The following is an 18,835-nucleotide window of genomic DNA, read 5'->3' on the forward strand; positions in this document are numbered from 1 at the left end:
TAGCCACCAAGTTGGTACAAGGGGAAAAGGAAACGTGAGAGACGGAAGGGTTGGGACAAGACACGCCTCCGTGTGTCACCAGCGCAGGACGGGGTGACATCGCCGCTCGGCGCAAGTCCCCTGATGTGCCACCGCCCTTCCTATCACCTGCAACGTTTCTACTGACTTCTCGGTGATTCATACGGAGAAAAACTGTTGAAATTAAAGCCGACAACACAGATGGATAGCGTGAATAACACTGTAATCAGTATCTTAATTAAGTAGATCTATAGATGAATATTGAATTTTCACGACCGCATTGTAATCGAAACCGACTTTCAACCTATTAGGTCGTGTTACGTACATTTAGTACGTGTTGAAGAGATGTTAAGTACAGAACAAAATTGGCCAACCAGACACCAGTGGGATCCGAACCCACAACCTCCCGATTTCGCGTCGGTTGCTCATTTTTGGCCATTTTTGTTCTGTACTTAACATCTCTTCAACACGTACTAAATGTACGTAACACGACCTAATAGGTTTCGATTACAATGCGGTCGTGAAAATTCAATATTCACTGACTTGGCCCTCAACGGGCAACTTAAACGCACTCTACAGTGTGATGGTAGTAGTACCAGACCTGTAGCTTAGATCCTTTCCAACAGAGAATAGTTGGGCTAGGCCACCATAGCTCAATTGGCAGAGCAACCGACGCGAAATCAGGAGGTTGTGGGTTCGTGATCCCACTGGTGTCTGGTTGACCATTTTTATTCTGTACTTAACATGTCTTCAACACGTACTAAATGTACGTAACACGATCTAATAGGTTGAAAGTCGGTTTCGATTAGATCTATAGACTTATGAGAGTAAGAAAGGATATCGCTTCATTCATTGTGCAACCTGGTTGCAACGATAGTACAGATTACACTCATAACAGAAATCACAAAAATCGTATGTAGCATACGTAATTTCTTCAGAATGGAAGTAGCCTACCGTAATAATAATAATAAAATAATAATATTTAAAAAAGGGGAGAATAATGTAGGCTACTTGGTCATGGAGGGGAACGGAAGCAGAGGGAGACCAAGATTACGATGGCTAGAATCGGTTTTACTTTATCGATGATGATGATGATGATGATGATGATGATGATGATGATGATGATGCTTGTTGTTTAAAGGGGCCTAACAACGAAGGTGTAAACGTGTGGAAGTACACGACGCCACACAGCTTGTTGCAAATAGAGGCTTGTGGAGGTGCATAGTTAAAATCACAGAAACCTGCAAGCTGAACAGTGAAAGATGTGTTTGTATGCATGTGTAAACATCCAGTTCACGAGCCAGATGAAGTAATCAGAAGCGATTAAAATCCCCGACTCGGCCGGGAATCGAACCCTGAATCCTCTGAACTGAAGGCCTCAACGTTGTGTATCCAGCCAAGGAGTCGGACAGTAATTGCAATAGGTGGAATAACTGGCCTACCTCATTAGGCCTAACTTATAATAATTATATTTATAATAATGATATAGGCTATATGTATAGGCCTAGGCCTATTCATTATAGTCTAATTATAATAGTAGTCATTTATTATTAGCCTATTTTTATTATTATTATATAGGCTAGTTGACATTGTTTCCACTTGCTTGTACTAGACTGCTCCTGCCATTATTCCGTCAGACTGGCTTTCTCTTTCCTTTAAGGAAAAACAGTGTGATTTGTTCAGTATTCCATAGCCTACACTCAGTGAGAATAGTTCGTCATTATGACTGCGAGACTTGGTGTTCTCAGGATACCTCTATGTAATTTTCATTGTCAAGGCGAAGGAAATAATTCTCCTTGCTTAAGAATATCAGAACTGAGAGAGAGGGAGAGCGCAACAGCGACTATGAGAAAAACAGAATCTTGTTTAATGACGATGGTTGGCATGAATATACAATAAGGCAGCGTTGCAACTCAGAATTATTACTTTCCAGCAGGCTATATAAATGATAGAAACATTGCATTGAAATATAGTTACAGACTATTCCAACACGTAGGCCCTACGAGGATGTCGGAGTGTTGAAGACACTGCATGCAGTAAATATTGAATGTTGTTGATAGTTCCTGCATCTAACTTGACATTGCGCATCTGGGAAAGAATAAGCTAACTGTGCTTCGTGCAGGCTGTCATATGCAGTGAAGAGGAAAAATGTAGGCACCCTACCACTTCTATCTTCCAACATAGTATGCCTCTTTTTCACTCTCTTGTATTTAAGGATTTTCTTCTAACCACCTGTTCTACAACGGCGCATCGTGAAGATTGAACTAGCCTTCTGAATTATGACTTAAGAAACAGTGGTAAAGCCTGATAGCTTCTTCGTCACCTGTCAACTCTGTGTTTTCTAGCTAATCGAAATAAACATACGTTACAAAATAACTTTTCCTTGACGTTTCTCATGCTTGGTACGTCATGGCAACGGCTAGTGGTAATAACTGCCTAGCTACCAGGAAGGTTTGTGTTCAAATCCAGAGTAGACGCTACATGTGTTTCTAAGAGTGTAATGGCCAATTAAGCTGGACCGGAGCACTCTATCACACTTGAAATATCGTGTTGTTGAGAGGTGAGAGGAAGTGTAGTAATTTAAATTCAAACAAGGCAGTTGATCCTCAGTTATGCGCTTTTCAGGGGAGATTATTTTTTATGTATGTCAGACTTCTCGGAAATATGAACAGCCATAATGGACAAAGCATACCTATGCCTACCACACATCCTTGAAGTGAGAAAACCATCCGTACGACACGATGTCATGTAGGCTTATTGTAACTTACATGCGGCCAGTATCCAGTATTTGGGAAATGGTAGGTTCGAACCCCACTGTCGGCAGCCCTGAAAATGGTTTTCCGTGGTTTCCCATTTTCACACCAGGCAAAATGCTGGGGGCTGTATCTTAATTAAGGCCTCGGCCGCATCCTTCCCTACTCCCAGACCTTTCCTGTCCAACGTCGCCATAAGACGTATCTGCGTCGGTGCGACGTTAAGCAACTAGCAAAAAAAAAAAAATGTAACTTACATGTAGCCTGTGCAGAATAAAAGTGTACGAACAAAGAGATTCAAGAACGAATGGGGCCCGACCGTACCAAATTCATACATATTTTACATCTATTCCCTAGTTTTACTTATTTGAAGGTTAAACTCTTTAAAACATGTTAGAATAGCCTACGGATTTCCCTAACTCTCCTTGGAGTCTTCGGCCTCTTACTAAGAGAGTTCTTCTGTCTTCTGCTGAACGATTTATCTTTAACCACGTTATTATATGTGGCGCTGGATCCCGTCTCTTAAAGACTGTCCATGTCGTTTCAAAAATGTAAGTGAAAAAATATGTTAAAACAAAAGCCGTTTTCTGGTTGTAGATACAATCAGATGCATGTGCCTGGATCCACGTTCACACTCTGTAGAACTACATGGGATAAGTTATGTGTAATTTATAAGTTCTCTGGAACCCCCTAGAAACTTGTAGGATAATGTCGATAAGCGTTCATTTTGCTTTAGATCTGTGACAAGGCTGTTCAACTTCAGTTTCTAATAAATTGCAGTGCAGGGGGCGCCGCTCTCTATTCTATGAGTAAAGCTCTAGTCTACTCTGGCTCCACTACATCAATGTATGCACACCGAAAATTAACTTCAACTGCTGCTTTCGCTGCTACGTGACAATTAAAACGGGTTATGGCAATATACATAGGTCACTAGATGGCGTCGCTACTAAACAATTATGCAGGCTAGTCAGGGTCATATAAATTATTATTATTATTATTATTATTATTATTATTATTATTATTATTATTATTATTATTATTATTATTATTATTAGGTATAGTGTCTCAACACCTTGGTTGACTTTGTCCAGATACAAATCTTATCTTCCAATTTCTACCGAATGGAAACCACTTCCCTTTGAATCACAATAGCTTTTCATTAAGGGTGAAGAAGATTTCCCAGGTGTGGGAAAGGGAAAAGGGGATGTTTCTAAATAGACTTACGCAGCATCTCCCTCCTTGCCTGAAAAGCAGTGGGGATGTCATTGATATGTCGCCGCCCATTAGCTGAAAGGTCTCCGGCAGTTTCCGGTGTTGGTCGGGGAGGAGTGTCACCGGAGTGTCGTGTCACCGCCTCTTCTCTTCACAGGCTCGGCGCAGTCTTTAGCAATCCTGTCCTTTTCTGCAGCTGGCGCATGTCCAAAAGCTCTCTTCTCTGTGCCAGGTCGGACGGACGGAGAGGGGGTCCCACTCTGTTTTTCTCTCAATTTCCTTCTCTTTTTCCTTCTCCTCTCCTTCGTTTTCTAACGTCGTTTTGCCAGTCCGCCCCTCGCGACACACCCGAGCCAGGAAGACGGGAGAAGAGACGGCACAACCCTTTCGCAATCTTCCAGCCAGTGGACGACGTGAACTCTGCCTTGCTTGGTCGTCGCAAACTCCGCTTCAGTAAAGAATAAATTTAAAAATCTTCTCTCAACGAATCATCTTATCTACTTCAGTAAATCTTGATCAATTAGGCTCAACACGTATTTCATACTAAGCAGCCATCAACATCAACTAGAACCTATTATGAAGACGGGAAGAATAAAACATGTTACTCACACATTATAAATTTGGCAAGCCTGTTATATTCTGTAGGCCTAGTGCTGCCAACAATGACTAAGGCGGGAAATTCAATTACAGGACTTTCGTTGGAGTAGCCTACCGTTCTCTCCCCGTGCCCGACTTTCAAAATAAATTACTAGTTTATTCGAATACTTCTTGTGATATTTTTATTTAGAGAAGGATCTCTTCCGTATTCCTCTCTTCTCTCAGACTCAGTGCGAGTGAAAAATGCGAAAACTCTAAGTGATGTGCTAGATAATAATGTAACAGTATTATTATAGTTCTCAATACAATGGAGTGACTTGGCATTTTATGAACCAGAAATCTTAACAAGGATGCTAATTAACTCACGGTATTAATTACTGTTCGACGGGAATGAGATCTTCAACTATTGCTCAGATCGTGATAAATGGTAAGTTGGTGCTATATTATTTCAGTGCTATATAACACGCAATAGTCCGGCCCCGCGGTGTAGGGGGCAACACGTCCGCCTGTCACCCGGTGGCATCGGGTTCGATTCCCGGCCGTGTCAGAGGTTTTTAATTTTAATGATTTTTTATCCCTGGCCTGGGGACTGGGTGTTTGTGACGTCCTTAATCATCCTTTCCTCACACACAACATTCCACACTACCGCCATTCCAATTACACGCAGGTTCATAAAATATGGTGCCAGTAGCGGCAAAAGATCCACATGCGTCAACGTCCCGAACAAATAGAATTAAAACAAACAGGCAATACCTTTCCGGCGTAGCCTACGTTAACTCAAACTCTCGATCATTAATATGTCTTATCTCCCTAGCGTAACGGTTAGCAATATCAACTGACGTCCTCGGAGGTCCGAGTTCGATTTCCGGTACTGGAGATTTAAGATTGATATGAGGGCTGGTAAGTTATATAGTTAAAATTTACGGGCTGACCAGCTCAGACGGTAGAGCTCGAGTTGATGGGTTCGATCCCGGCTCAGTCCGGTGATATTTGGAGGTGCTAAAATGCGCCAGCCTCGTGTCGATAGATTTACTGGTACGTAAAAGAACTCCAGCGGAACAAAATTCCGGCACGTCGGTGCCTACGAAAACTGTATACATAATTAGTGGGATGTAAAAACAATAGCATTATTCTGTAAAAAGGTACATGAAGCTCACCTCCATTGGGAATGTGTCTGAAAGAAATGCACCATCTCAAGGAATTCAAGAGTACGAGTTAACTTCCATGTCTTCTTTAGCAGAAGGTGTAATTTTGGGTCTAAATGTTTGAAACTGAACTAGTCTATGTCATTGCTGTCAGTTCGAGACTAGCCTCAGATATGGTTTACGCTTCATCATGAGTTACACTTGTCATCTATAATGCAACCGAGGAAATTATTTTAAAATAATCTAATACCAATAAAACCATGCGCTGTTCAACAAAATAAGAAATGTCTAACGGTAACGAAATTTAACACAGTAGGCCTACTTGAATTAGCATGGTATCCCCGCATCAAGGAACGAGACAAAGGTGTAGACATAGGCTACTTGAAGTAGAATGCAGAGTAGTTTGATAATAATAATAATAATAATAATAATAATAATAATAATAATAATAATAATAATAATAATAATAATAATAATAATAATAATAATTTTTCCGTTTCTATAGATTTTTAAGAGATGTCAGGATGTCGGAATTTTGTCTCACAGGAGTTCTTTAACGTCAAGGAATATATCTCCTTTCTCCTTTTTCTTATCCCTATCTCTAGGAAACTGTATATTTTATCATGCTTTCCTAATCGTACACTTAAAATACACAACTGCACTGATCACGAAAAGCACGTTTTGCATTTTACAGAAGTAATAATTCAACGTCTTCCACGATCTGACAGAAGGAACTAGGTAGGCTACATTTGCCTACAACACATACGGTGATAATCTGAAGACTAGTTTACTGGATGTTATTTATGCACATATTAGTGCAGTAATGATCCTTTAAGACTTTTTGTTCATTATTTCTCATGCCCGACTAATTGAATTCATACGTATTAACTTATTAAGAAGCTACCTCTAAAGCATTTTACCGATAACATGCAAGTATATGGCAAGAGCCTTTAAGTTAAAAATATGATATCTATAGATCATTTAACAGCATTTAAATTGTCTAGTCTATGGATTAAGTTTTACATAAATTAACTCTTCATTTATTTATTCCATAACTTGGTGCTTAAATCACGAAGTACGCCATACTGGGCGGGCGACGCGGGATGGTTATCCCAACTGTCACATGAAACTTTAATAACCATGTGGACCCATAAATAAAGCTTTTCAGTCTTGACCCTACACGCTTCTGTATTTATGAATAACAATTGTAGTGTATATATAAGATTCTGGCTTGTTCCTGACTAAGTCTACTCGCCACAATCCTTACCTTCACATTAATGATTTCTCACTTTGACTGTTCGTACACTGCCGTTATTATTGTGGGACACTATTTGTAATGACCGAGCGAGAAATGTTTTACTCTTTTCGAAGATGTTGAAACTCCTTCAGAATTGAGATTCCAATATGACAGGTCGTCGTTGGTCAAATAGCTGACTTCTGAACGCTTGCACAGAGAAGTGACGAACATGATGTTCATGTATACACAGAGCGTTTCAGTAAAAGCTGTTAGGCCCCATTAAAAAGCAAACATCATCATCATCAGTAAAAGCGTATGAAAATTAAACAGGTAGTAGGCCCTAGGTCTAGGGAATGTTCTACTGAACATTTTGAGATAGCGAACCTAGGGTCTGAGAAACCAACTGAAGGAGATGAGCTGAAACATATTTAATTTTTACGCACTTTTAGGTTACTCAAACACTCTGTATATCACTCCTCGTCGTCAGCCACTATCTCCCGGATGCAAGCTCACAGCCGCACGCCTCTAACGCACGGCCAACTCACCCGGTGACTGAGGTATGAACGATGCTAGTAATGCCATTCCTTATGCAGCCAGTCCGTGCTATGAATGGTGTGAAAATGTTGCTCATAGGGTCGGTTGGTGCGTGCATTTCAGTGGGCTTGGCAGACTGATGTGTAATAGCAAATTATGGCTTGGTGAAGAAAGCAACGGGAAACTACAACACTCCCCGTTTCCCTAGTAAATTATGTCTCTTCAGTGATGCCTAGGCCATCTATGACAGCTGATGTGGCGGAGCTGATGAGGATCCAACCAGCCTTAGGGCTGAGGACTGAACATAAATACATACAAATACCTCGAAGATCTGTTATCACCACATGACATATGGGTAACGTGCTTGCCTTTCACCTGGAGGCCCTGGGTTCGATATTTTAATTCTGAACTGACTGTTGGAACAGGGTTCACTCAATCTCGTGATACCAACTGATGAGCTCTAAGGCACGAGAAGCATCGGATCCGGTTAAGAAAAAGAAGTACGGCTGAGGATATCGTTACGCTGACTTACTTCCTCTTAAAACAAAAATCATCACCACCACCACCAACAACAACAACAACAACAACACTATAGGCCATCTGACTGGGCAGCAGGCCTTTAATGCCCTGTTACGCCACAGATTTCATTTACAGATTAGAAAAAATGTGGTCAGAGAGAGAAAACATTCCTTTATAGGTTTCTGTCGAATAAAAAGTAGAAAACCTGACATAAATGGAATCAGTGTGGGACTCGGCTTCGGACATCGTGCTCACCATCTAACTTTCAACAATAGTAAGTTCCTGGGTGAGAAGTAATTTGTATTACAATTAGGAATGCATTGTTTAAGCATAGGCCTGTCACTAAATAGCCAACGGCCGTAGCCGTGTTGAAACACCGGATCCCATGAGATCTCCGAAGTTAAGCAATACTGGGCGTGGTCAAGATTTGGAAGGGTTGCCACGCGCTGTTGGTGGAGGGTGAGGGAATAGAGGAGCGGAAAGGAACTGGCCATGCTATCGTACGTAAACTCCGGCTCAGGCACAGCTCTGCGGAGGTTCGAACCTGCCTTCGGGCAGAATACACCCTTACCTTTTGTCACTAAATAAATGAAGATTTCAAATACTGTTCAGACGAGACAGCGACTCAATGGCTATGGTTTTAAGGGAACTAATAAAATGCAATATTATGGAGCTATTCCCATGTTCTACCAACCCTGGTTAGGGAATTACGTACAGTAGCCTACTTCATAAGAAGGAAGGAAAGGATGAATTTTAAGAATGTGCTCGATAACCACTCTTAGCTCGAGCTGCCATATCTTAGTCGAAAGCTAAGTTGTCGCTTAGTATAAAGTCGAAGAGAGGTTGCACGTGGCTTTGGATAGATCTACTCATTTAGAGACCATCGGTCTTTGCAGGAACTCGTCAGAAAATATGCTTTATAACTTATCATTATACAAATCCGAGTTAGACATCATGTTAGACTACTAAAACATCCTTGTGATGATGCATCAGGGTGGAATGAAACATCACCGAGGCAGGTAAAACTCTTAACTTGGTGTTCGAGCGATTTCTGAAGGATCAGATGGACCAAGCGGCTTACATTCTACTATGAAAGATGGTCAAGTCTTGAAGCAATGTTAAACTCAAGTTTCAGATCTTGTTTCATCATAGACTTCATATCAGACGCAGCAGTTTATTATTATTATTATTATTATTATTATTATTATTATTATTATTATTATTATTATTATTATTATTATTATTGCATTTACATAGATTGAACTCCTGACCAACATCTAATTAACTAGTTATCCTAGTTACAGTACTTACTGGCTAAGTAGAGGCTACATTTTAATTATTGACTGTCTTTAGCGCTCAAATAGCGAACCTCTGGAATTGAGGTGAGCCTGTTCATAATCGCTGACTTGCATTTACAACTCTCACTCCCTCTTAGGTGAGTTCAAATATCATCGTGTCCTTTCTTTCCCTCTGCTTCTCTTACCCTTCGTGGCCGAGAACGTTGATATCTTGGATCATTGATTCTCTCTCATGCGTTATGATTTCACATTACTCCACTTTGAAGGCCGGTCCATACACACAGCTATATCCAACGTCTTCATTCGTAATTTAGTCTTTTTATGTCTTCGTATTGAAATACACACCTACTTTTGTTCCCACCATTTTATAACTACCAACATGTGTCTCGCAGGAGTTCTGGTAAATCTACTTTGGTTCAGAAAGCCCATCTAGCCACTCAATAACAGTCAGTAACAAAATCTAAACCTGGAGAGGCGGTAATTAATAATCCTTTTTTCCCGCGAACTCTGACATTTTCGCACTCTAGCCTAGTTCCATTTCTAATGAGGTGTACTGAAGTACATTGTGTCTGCTGGTATGGGCTAGTACAAGTGTGTTACTTTCAGCGATCTGTCTCAGTGCCATCTTTGGCTCGTAGGACAGGAAACTGGCAAAGGTATAAACAGTGTAACACCCTTTATTATGTAGCCAGTCCCTTGTGGTCAATTACTGTAGGCCTATATAAAAACAGCTTGTTTGGTCGATCTTCTTTTATTTCAGTTGGCTTCGAAAATTGATGTAATAGGATATTCCGTATCAAGTAAGAAAACAATGGTAAGCTACTTCACTCCTTATTTTTCCCAAAACACCTCCTCAGTGGTGTACGGATTTTCTACGTTTTGCTTCATTTTGAGAATATACAATATTTGAAAAAGGTAGCACCAATTTTCCAGGAGGGAAGGAGAAGAAAGATAGCAAAAATAAAGGGAGATAGAAGAAGTGGCCTCTGTGGTACAGTCGGTTAGCCGCTGCCCTTTTTGCTCTCAATAAAGAGGGTTGGATCCCGTCTGGCATCAGTGGCATTTGGAGATGTGTCACATCAACTCCATGTCGTTGACTTCCGGCATGTCAAAGAACTTAGCAGAACTAACTTCGAACACATCGGCGTCTCTCCAAAATTACAGCTATTGAAAGGGCGTTAATCTATTATTATTATTATTATTATTATTATTATTATTATTATTATTATTATTATTATCATCATCTTCATTAACATACGAAAAACGCAGAGCAATCTCGACAGTCACCATGGACTCTGATCGGAACATAGTCAGTATATTCCCATAATATCATTTTTGACCTGTTCGATTATCGTGGTAAGCTTAGGTATCTGAAATGGTAACTGTAAATCAAATATAATTTAGTATTTTAAAAGTCGTTATCAGAAGTAATTAGTCTATTTAGTGGTGTACAGTATTTTGTTCTCAGGGACTAGGATAACAAGTGGACTTAGGCGGGTCTCAGTTAGGTAGCATGGGCGTAGCGTCTTACACGTACAGTATGTTAAACGCCCTTCTAGATGGAAGAAAAGAACTTCTGTTGTCTGAGGATCACAAAGACTTCCTCTGTAATGAGATGTGGTGAATGGACCTAGGCGACGATCAGCCTCTGAGCTCTTCTTAAAGAAATTAGGCCCGTATCATTACTATACATAGCCTAGCTGTTGTCTGTCTGTTAGGTCATCAGCCCACAGGCTGGTTGGATCCTCAAATAGCACCACCAAAGGTTATGCGGTGGTAAGGAAACCGCAAAAACCAATGGCAGCACCAAAATGAGGCGTACTAGGCAAGACGAGGAGTGAGGTAGTTTGGCATTGCTTTTCTCACTGGGTCAGAAAGTGCTATTGCAGCACGACTGACCCTATGAGCAACACCTTTCATAACACTCAGATGCACTAGTCGTGCTCTGAATGTCATTACTCAGCACCACCCATACCCCAGCAGCTTCCATATTGTCACAGCCATGGATGAGACTGGGACTTCGGTGGAAGCTACACTTTACTCTGGCCTGTACCAAGAGACGGATACAAGAGTACTGTCTGTATCAATCAAAAAATGGCAGCAGGCAAACATAGCTGTTATCAATAGAAATAGGACGTCGCTGCGATTTAGACTTATAAACCTTATAAAATGTAATTACTTTTAACTTCCTCAAAGGTCGAGAAAGGTAGTGGAACTAAACCGAAGCTATATGTCAGATCTGAAGTCCTTGGGCCCATTCATTTTTCAATAGATGGCGGAACTATTAGTCTATTGAGAATAAAACAACGATTTCTTCAGATATGGACAGTAATAGCCCCTATCACCTAAACATGCTACTGTGGGAAGATTCTTCTCCTTCTTCTTTATATTATTATCATTATTATTCTCACCCAAGCATTTTATCAAATATTTGGGGTGGGGAAATGTGAATTAAGCCCAATTTTACGACCGGATGCTGACTCCAACCCTATGTAGAGAGATGTGCGATGACATTATTATTGGTCCCAATAACTACGTTTACGATTTGCGGAGACGCCGAGGTGTCGACATTTTATGCTACAAAAGGCTGGCCTATTTGCCTGAGCCGGTATCGAAGCTGCTAATATGGGCTCAGAAGACCAGCTCCTCTAACGACTGAGCCAGTCTGCATTGCAATGGATGCTGGCTATATGTTTCTGTGGTGGTTGATAGTGTGATGTGTTGCATGTGGGGCCCTATGAACAGAAGACCACTACGCTTCATGCAAGGCGGCGTACTAAGGACAGACTCTATTACTTCATAAATAACCTACATACAACATGCGTTTCTTAAACAAAAGTGTTGAAAATGTGACTGACCTGGGACTCGAATTAGAATCCTTTGTTTCCGCACATTTGCATTTACCGATTCTGCAAGAACGATCAATACACTATGTAGAGATATAATATATGCAGTTACTTGACGTTGACATAACTACCTTTGAAGATAGGGTAAGGGTTGGATTACTGTGAAATTACCCAGTGTGCTTTATTGGACTAAACAAAAAGCGACAATATTTAGGAGGATAGGTTCCCTTAATGCGACTGTAATTCTCAGAAGGAGTTTAAATAGTGCCCATTCTCGAATCTCTCGTTCTTCAGAGTTTTATGACAATATTGATTTCGAAGGACGCTTAACATAAGCTTCGAAGTCCAGCTCCTTGACTGAATGATCGGAGTAATCGCCCGGGTTATATTCCTGACCGGCTCGGGATTTTAACCACGTTTGGTTATTTTTCTTGTTGGGAGTGGGGGGTGCTTACGTTCATCTTAATAAGCCTACACATCTGCATTTACAGTGCATAGGCCTATAACACATCAACACATGACACTACCAATCACCACAACTCACATTAAGGACAACCATTAATCAATTTTGTAAGATATTTTTGTTTTTATTTAAAGTTGTCAGAACTTTGCAAGGACATTTTTTGACAGAAGACTTTAATTTAATCAGTCGTTCACAAGTTTTTTTCTGCAAAGATACTGTTTTCTTTTATGTGTATTTCAGTGTTTTTCCAGTTTTGTTATGTCTGTTATTACAGCATGTAGGCCTAATTGTAGTCTATAACATTGTGGATTACTGGCTGCCAGGGTATCCAGTCGTAAAATTTGGCTTAATTCGCATGTAGGATATACAGTGCAAACCCCAAACTAATACGGAAAAGACTAGGAAGACGAAGAAAGTCAAAATAGGTCTACTAGGAGAACACTCTGATGAAGGTGGTGGTAGTTGTAATTGTCGTGCTGATTGATAGGGGGGAAATAAAAACTACTAGGCAACCGTTCCCTAGAAACATTCAGTTCTTCAATGCTGGAATTACTACTTTCGTTGCTGTTGTTATTGCCACATTATTTGTTTTCTTGCTTTTGCTGATGTTTATTGAAACAACGCTTTGCTGTAGTTCTCCCAGGTCATTCTCACCAAGCACTTCTGTGAAAGCAGATTTCAAAAAAATCTACTCATTCCGAAGAGATTTTGCATGTTTTCTTCGATATTCCACTAGGTATGTTTAATTTTTTGACCCAGTTCACAATTTCACAGACGGGAGAAGCAAATTTGGATTTCCCTGGAAATGTAGGCCTATGCGATGAAACTTAGAAATGAGAAGCAATTGCCTCTTGATTGATGGTTGAAATTTTATCCTGTTGCAAATAAACTGATTAGTGGTTGTGATGTTTGAACAGGCTTGGTGAACACATAGCTCCAGGGGATAGTCAGGTTAGCAGCCAGCATTCGATCATTAGCCAATACAATCGATACACTTCATATTTTAACCTCCCCCCGTAAGCAAAAAAACTGGGACATTCACTGCAAATCTTGTCAACGACATCATTAAACGTCAGTGACCAGGACTGCATCAATAAAATGCAATATTGCATTTGGTGCAGTTCTCGAAAGGCAGTTGATTACAGCTCTTCACATGTTGCACTCTTCTCACTAATAGGACCAACCACAGCCAAGAAAGAGTTGTTACCACAGGTAGGCCTATGGATCAAGCCTGGCCTGATCAGTGCGGAAGGATAGATCCAGAGCTTAAATATCAAATAAAATGTTACTCCGTTACTATGCCTAAAATATATTAACTAAAATAATAATAATAATAATAATAATAATAATAATAATAATAATAATAATAATAATAATAATAATAATAATAATAATAATAATAATAACCGAACAAGACGCTGCATGGTTTGGATCACGGGAGTACTGGGTTCGATCCCGACTGTCAGCAGCCCTGAAAATGGTCTTCCATCGGTTCCCATTTTCACACCAGGACTGTAATCAAGACCACGGTCACTTCCTTCCCACTCCCAGCCCTCTCCTACCCCGTCGTCCCCATAAGACCTACATGTGCCGGGCGGCGCAAAACACTATGTAATAATAATAATAATAATAATAATAATAATAATAATAATAATAATAATAATAATAATAATAATCAACGGTATTCTGTAAGAAAGAAGTCACGAAACTGTATTTACATTGCTCTGTTTTTCAGAACGACTTTCCTGTACGGTAGTGAAAGCTAGGTGGACGTAGGCTATCTTATTCTCAAGTTAGAAATAACATACATGAAAGCAGCGTTGAAAAAATGAAATGAAATGTCGTATGGCTTTTAGTGCCGGGATATCCCGGGACGGGTTCGGCTCGCCAGGTGCAGGTCTTTCTGTTTGACTTCCGTAGGCGACCTGCGCTTCGTGATGAGGATGAAATGATGATGAAGGCAACACATACACCCAGCCCCTGTGCCATTGGAATTAACCAATTAAGGTTAAAAATCCCCGACGCCGCCGGGAATCGAACCCGGGACCCTCTGAACCGAAGGCGAGTACGCTGACCGCTCAGCAACGAGTCGCACAGCAGCGTTAATGATCACTCATACAAATAGGTGGTAGCAATGTCAAGAGGGTAGGCTACTCGGAGTGAGCACAAAGGCTAAGTTAGGAATAACTTCTATGGATGTAGTTATAGTCTACGTTTATACACTATCTTCGATTGTGTGGGGCAAATGGAAGAGGATAGGTTACCTAGAGGAATACTGGACTCAAAAACGAGACTAAAGGGAGACAAAAGCGACGATGGTTAGACTCTGTATTTAATGATTTAATGATGCGAGCTGTGGATATGAACGAGGCCACAGAGCTAATTGTAAGTCGAGGACTGTGGAAGTGCTTAGTTAATTCACAGAGGCTTGCTGAAAGACATAACAGTCTATAATGAAGATGTACGAATAGTCTAATAAGAATAAGAATAATTAAAATCCACAACCTCCAGTCATTTGACCGAGTCAGGAATGGAGTGAATTAAGCCCCTATCTAGCGGCGAGGATAGGAATTGTGCCGGCTGCCGAAGCTTGTCGCACCTCTCTGGGGCAATGATTAATGACTGACAGATGAAATGAGATGATATTGGAGTGTGTTGCTGGAATGAAAGATGACAGGGAAAATCGGAGTACCCGGAGAAAACCCTGTCCAAACTCCGCTTTGTCCAGCACAAATCTCTCATGGAGTGACCGGGACTTGAACCACGGAACCCAGCGTTGAGAGGCCGACGTGCTGCCACCTGAGCCACGGAGGCTCCAATAATAATAATAATAATAATAATAATAATAATAATAATAATAATAATAATAATAATAATAATAATAATAATAATAATATGTTGCAGACGTTTCCATTTACCGCCATTTGCGCTGCCTGTGTGACAATATTGACGTTCGGTTTTACTCTGCCAGATGGTATAATAATTAATTTCGTGTGGCAATTTCTAGCTGAGTGCAGCCCTTGAAAAGCAGACCCTCCGATGAGGGTGGGCGACATCTGCCATGTGTAGGTAACTGCGTGTTATTGTGGTGGAGGATAGTGTTATGTGTGGTGTGTGGCTTGCAGGGATTTGGAGACAGCACAAACACCCAGCTCCCGAGCCACTGAAATTAACCAATGAATGTTAAAATCCCCGACCTGGCCGGGAATCGAACCCGGAACCCTCTGAACCGACGGCCAGTACGCTGACCAATTAGCCAACGAGTCCGACTACCAGATGGTAGAGGAAATGGTTCCCCCTTGTGCGACCTATAGCTGAGTTTCTAATTGTTCTTTTCGGGTAAACACTAAATGTGTCACTAGATGGAAAGCCCTTCAGTACTGTAATCTGACTTCTTTGACAGGTTTGAAAGTGTGATCTAGGGATGCGGAAGCCGACTGTCCACACCACTGATTCACAACTGTTATTTAGTATTAATTGCAAATAATAATAACAATTTCATTGGTAATTTTTTACAAGTTGCTTTACGTCGCACCGACACAGATAGGTCTTTTGGCGACGATGTGAAAGGGCTTGGAGTGGGAAGTAGGCGGCCGTGGCCTGAATTAAGGTACAACCCCAGAATTTGCCTGGTGTACAAACGGGAAACCACGGAAAACCATCTTCAGGGCTGTCGAAAGTGGGGTTCGAATCCACTATCTCCCGATTACTGGATACTGGCCGCACTTAAGCGACTGCAGCTATCGAGCTCGCTACTTGGTTGATTAAATGGACGAATTAACTCCTGCACAACGGAAGAATTCTCGAACTATGGATGTGAGGATCCGACGTCGGATTTGACATGGATTATAGCGATAGTGACATCTCCATGTTCGTCGACACTCGTTTCTGGAAAAAACTGGCTAAACATCTGGCTCATTTCAAGTTCCAGAGGTGGATGACTTGATCCCATAAAACAGCAAACATCTACAGTCCTTCTATCTTGCCATCCATATATATGTTATTGTCTTCGTGTAATGATTATGCAGCTCGTTGGACTCTCACCTCTTGTACTGATGGTCGCAGGAGCGAATCCGCTGAACCGACTGGTATAGACGGGTTTTGGAACATACGTGCAAGCTGTGTTGATTTATAGGCCTACTAAGAGCTTGGAGGCAATACTGATCATCAATATTCTCAGTACATATGAGCACAGATATATTCTGATAGTCTCCATTAGAACGATTCTTCTTATTCTTGTGTCTTCTCATCACGTAAGGTTGGCCACTGTCATCTTTTAATATTTAAGAAACATCGAATAGGCTACAGCAGGCTACATCCGAGTTAGAGTGGTGGTGGTGATGATTATTGTTTTAAGAGGAAGTACAATATTGGGCAATTCGTTAATGAACACTTCTCTACAACCATTCCTACAACCCGGTGTCTGCTATGACTGAGTGGTGGTGGTAGTGATTATTGTTTTAAGAAGAAGTACAAGTAGGCAACCATCCTCTATATAAAAATAATCAAAGAGAAATAATGGAAGGGATCCGACACTTCGAAAAATGGAGGTAGGGCCACGAAGAACGTGAAAATTAAAGACTCCCTAGAGCTCGCAACCTAAAATACCGTCGGGGTCGGAAGAGAACAACAGTTGACCAAGGTGGGTCGGATAGGATAGATGAAAGTGAGGAGCCCAGCACAAGTAAATGGAAACAATCCCAGGACTCAGCTTAAGTTCCCCGTGGTCGCCAACCCACGCTCCAAATTTCAGAGCCTATGAGGCCCCTTTTAGTCGCCTCTTTCGACAGGCAGGGGATACCGTGGGTGTTATCCTACCGCCCCCCTCCCAAACGGGGATGCTATGACAGTCGATCTTATGCTGTAGGTGTAGCGTGCCTGACTCTTTTGCGGAGAGGATGGTTGAGGATATCGTAACACTGACCGCTGAGCAATTGTCCTCATGACAAATGAAGGCCGTTCGAATTTGTTTGCTAAACTAGCCCTTACAGTAATCATTTAGTCCTAGAATTTGTAGCCTACACGAGCCCAGTGACTTGAAATGAGGTAGGACCTAGGCATTATACCAGCTTTGTTTCAAAATTGAGTGTCGATGAGTCATGGGGATGTGGCACACAAAGACTTTTGTTGGGCTGTATGAAACACAAAATTTTTATTTATTTCTACTGTACTGAATTATGACCTTAGTTTTCTTTTGACTAGTATAATTAAGTCAGGTGCAGCGCAATTCTTAAGAAGCTGAATCTTCAATCGCAATATTCCATGCATTTTTCTCTCTCTTTAACGTGCAAAGGCATATTAAATAGAATGAAACAATGACCCTTCATTCAAACGATTTTCATTTCAATAGTTATTATATAGTTTAGTCCATTATTATTTATTATGTCTGAAGTTAAATTCTTGAGAACTGAAATACAGCATCAAACAGTTATAGGCCTAAGTGTATCTGGAGCCTCTAGAAGAGTTAAAAGTAAAGGCTTCCAAAGTATCGGCACTATATGGTGGCCGCATTTGTTCCCAAAAATGACCTCAGTATGCATTTCTGAGTAAGTAATGCTGACTGACCTGAGGTCCAGGTATCTCTCCAGAAATGAAACATTAAAAGAAAAAAATTCAACTTATTGACGGGGAAACGAAACCGCGTTCTTCCTAGGGAACACAGTTCTCGCCTTTAATCCCTCTTCTAGGCAGTCCTTGTTATAATACCAAGCCTTCCATTTATCAGAAGAGGCCATTCCGTGGTTCAGATGGATAGGTGTCGGATAGTCACTGCTGTTTGGATACGCGGTATATCGTGTATCTGTACACAATCAATCGAAAGATAGGTGGTTAGAATCCTTCCGTCGGCAGTCCTGCAGATAGTTTCTACTTTTCACAGCCAACAAATACCGGGACCGTATTTTATTAGGGCCATGGATGCTACCTTCATAGCCATAGCCCTTTTCTATGTGAGCTGGGCTGAAACCCTACCCGTATTAGTAGACGTTCAGCAGCTAGTATAAACATGAACAACAAAATCGTAACAATGGGGTTCTTTCATGCCATACACGGAGCGTATCACTGTCAAAACAGAAGTTGAGACAGGTCAGTATGTTATAGGCAGGGCAACAAATCTGAAAAGAACTGAATAAGACAAACTTCTAACTACAGTAAACAAAAAACTAACCCCATGGCACTACAGCCCTTGAAGGGCCTTGGCCTACTAAGTGACCG

General features: G+C 41.0%; 1 protein-coding gene across 1 annotated transcript in view; it reads left to right on the forward strand.

The window, feature by feature from the left end:
• The first annotated feature begins 4,970 nt into the window (after positions 1–4,970).
• LOC136861459 (uncharacterized) overlaps positions 4,971–18,835 on the forward strand; it is a 353,179-nt gene continuing 339,314 nt past the window's right edge. The window contains exon 1 of the mRNA XM_068226135.1: positions 4,971–5,007. Coding sequence (XP_068082236.1) covers positions 4,971–5,007 — 37 coding nt within the window. The remainder of the gene's footprint in view (positions 5,008–18,835) is intronic.

Source organism: Anabrus simplex, chromosome 1, assembly GCF_040414725.1.
Source record: "Anabrus simplex isolate iqAnaSimp1 chromosome 1, ASM4041472v1, whole genome shotgun sequence".
Lineage (NCBI taxonomy): Eukaryota > Metazoa > Arthropoda > Insecta > Orthoptera > Tettigoniidae > Anabrus > Anabrus simplex.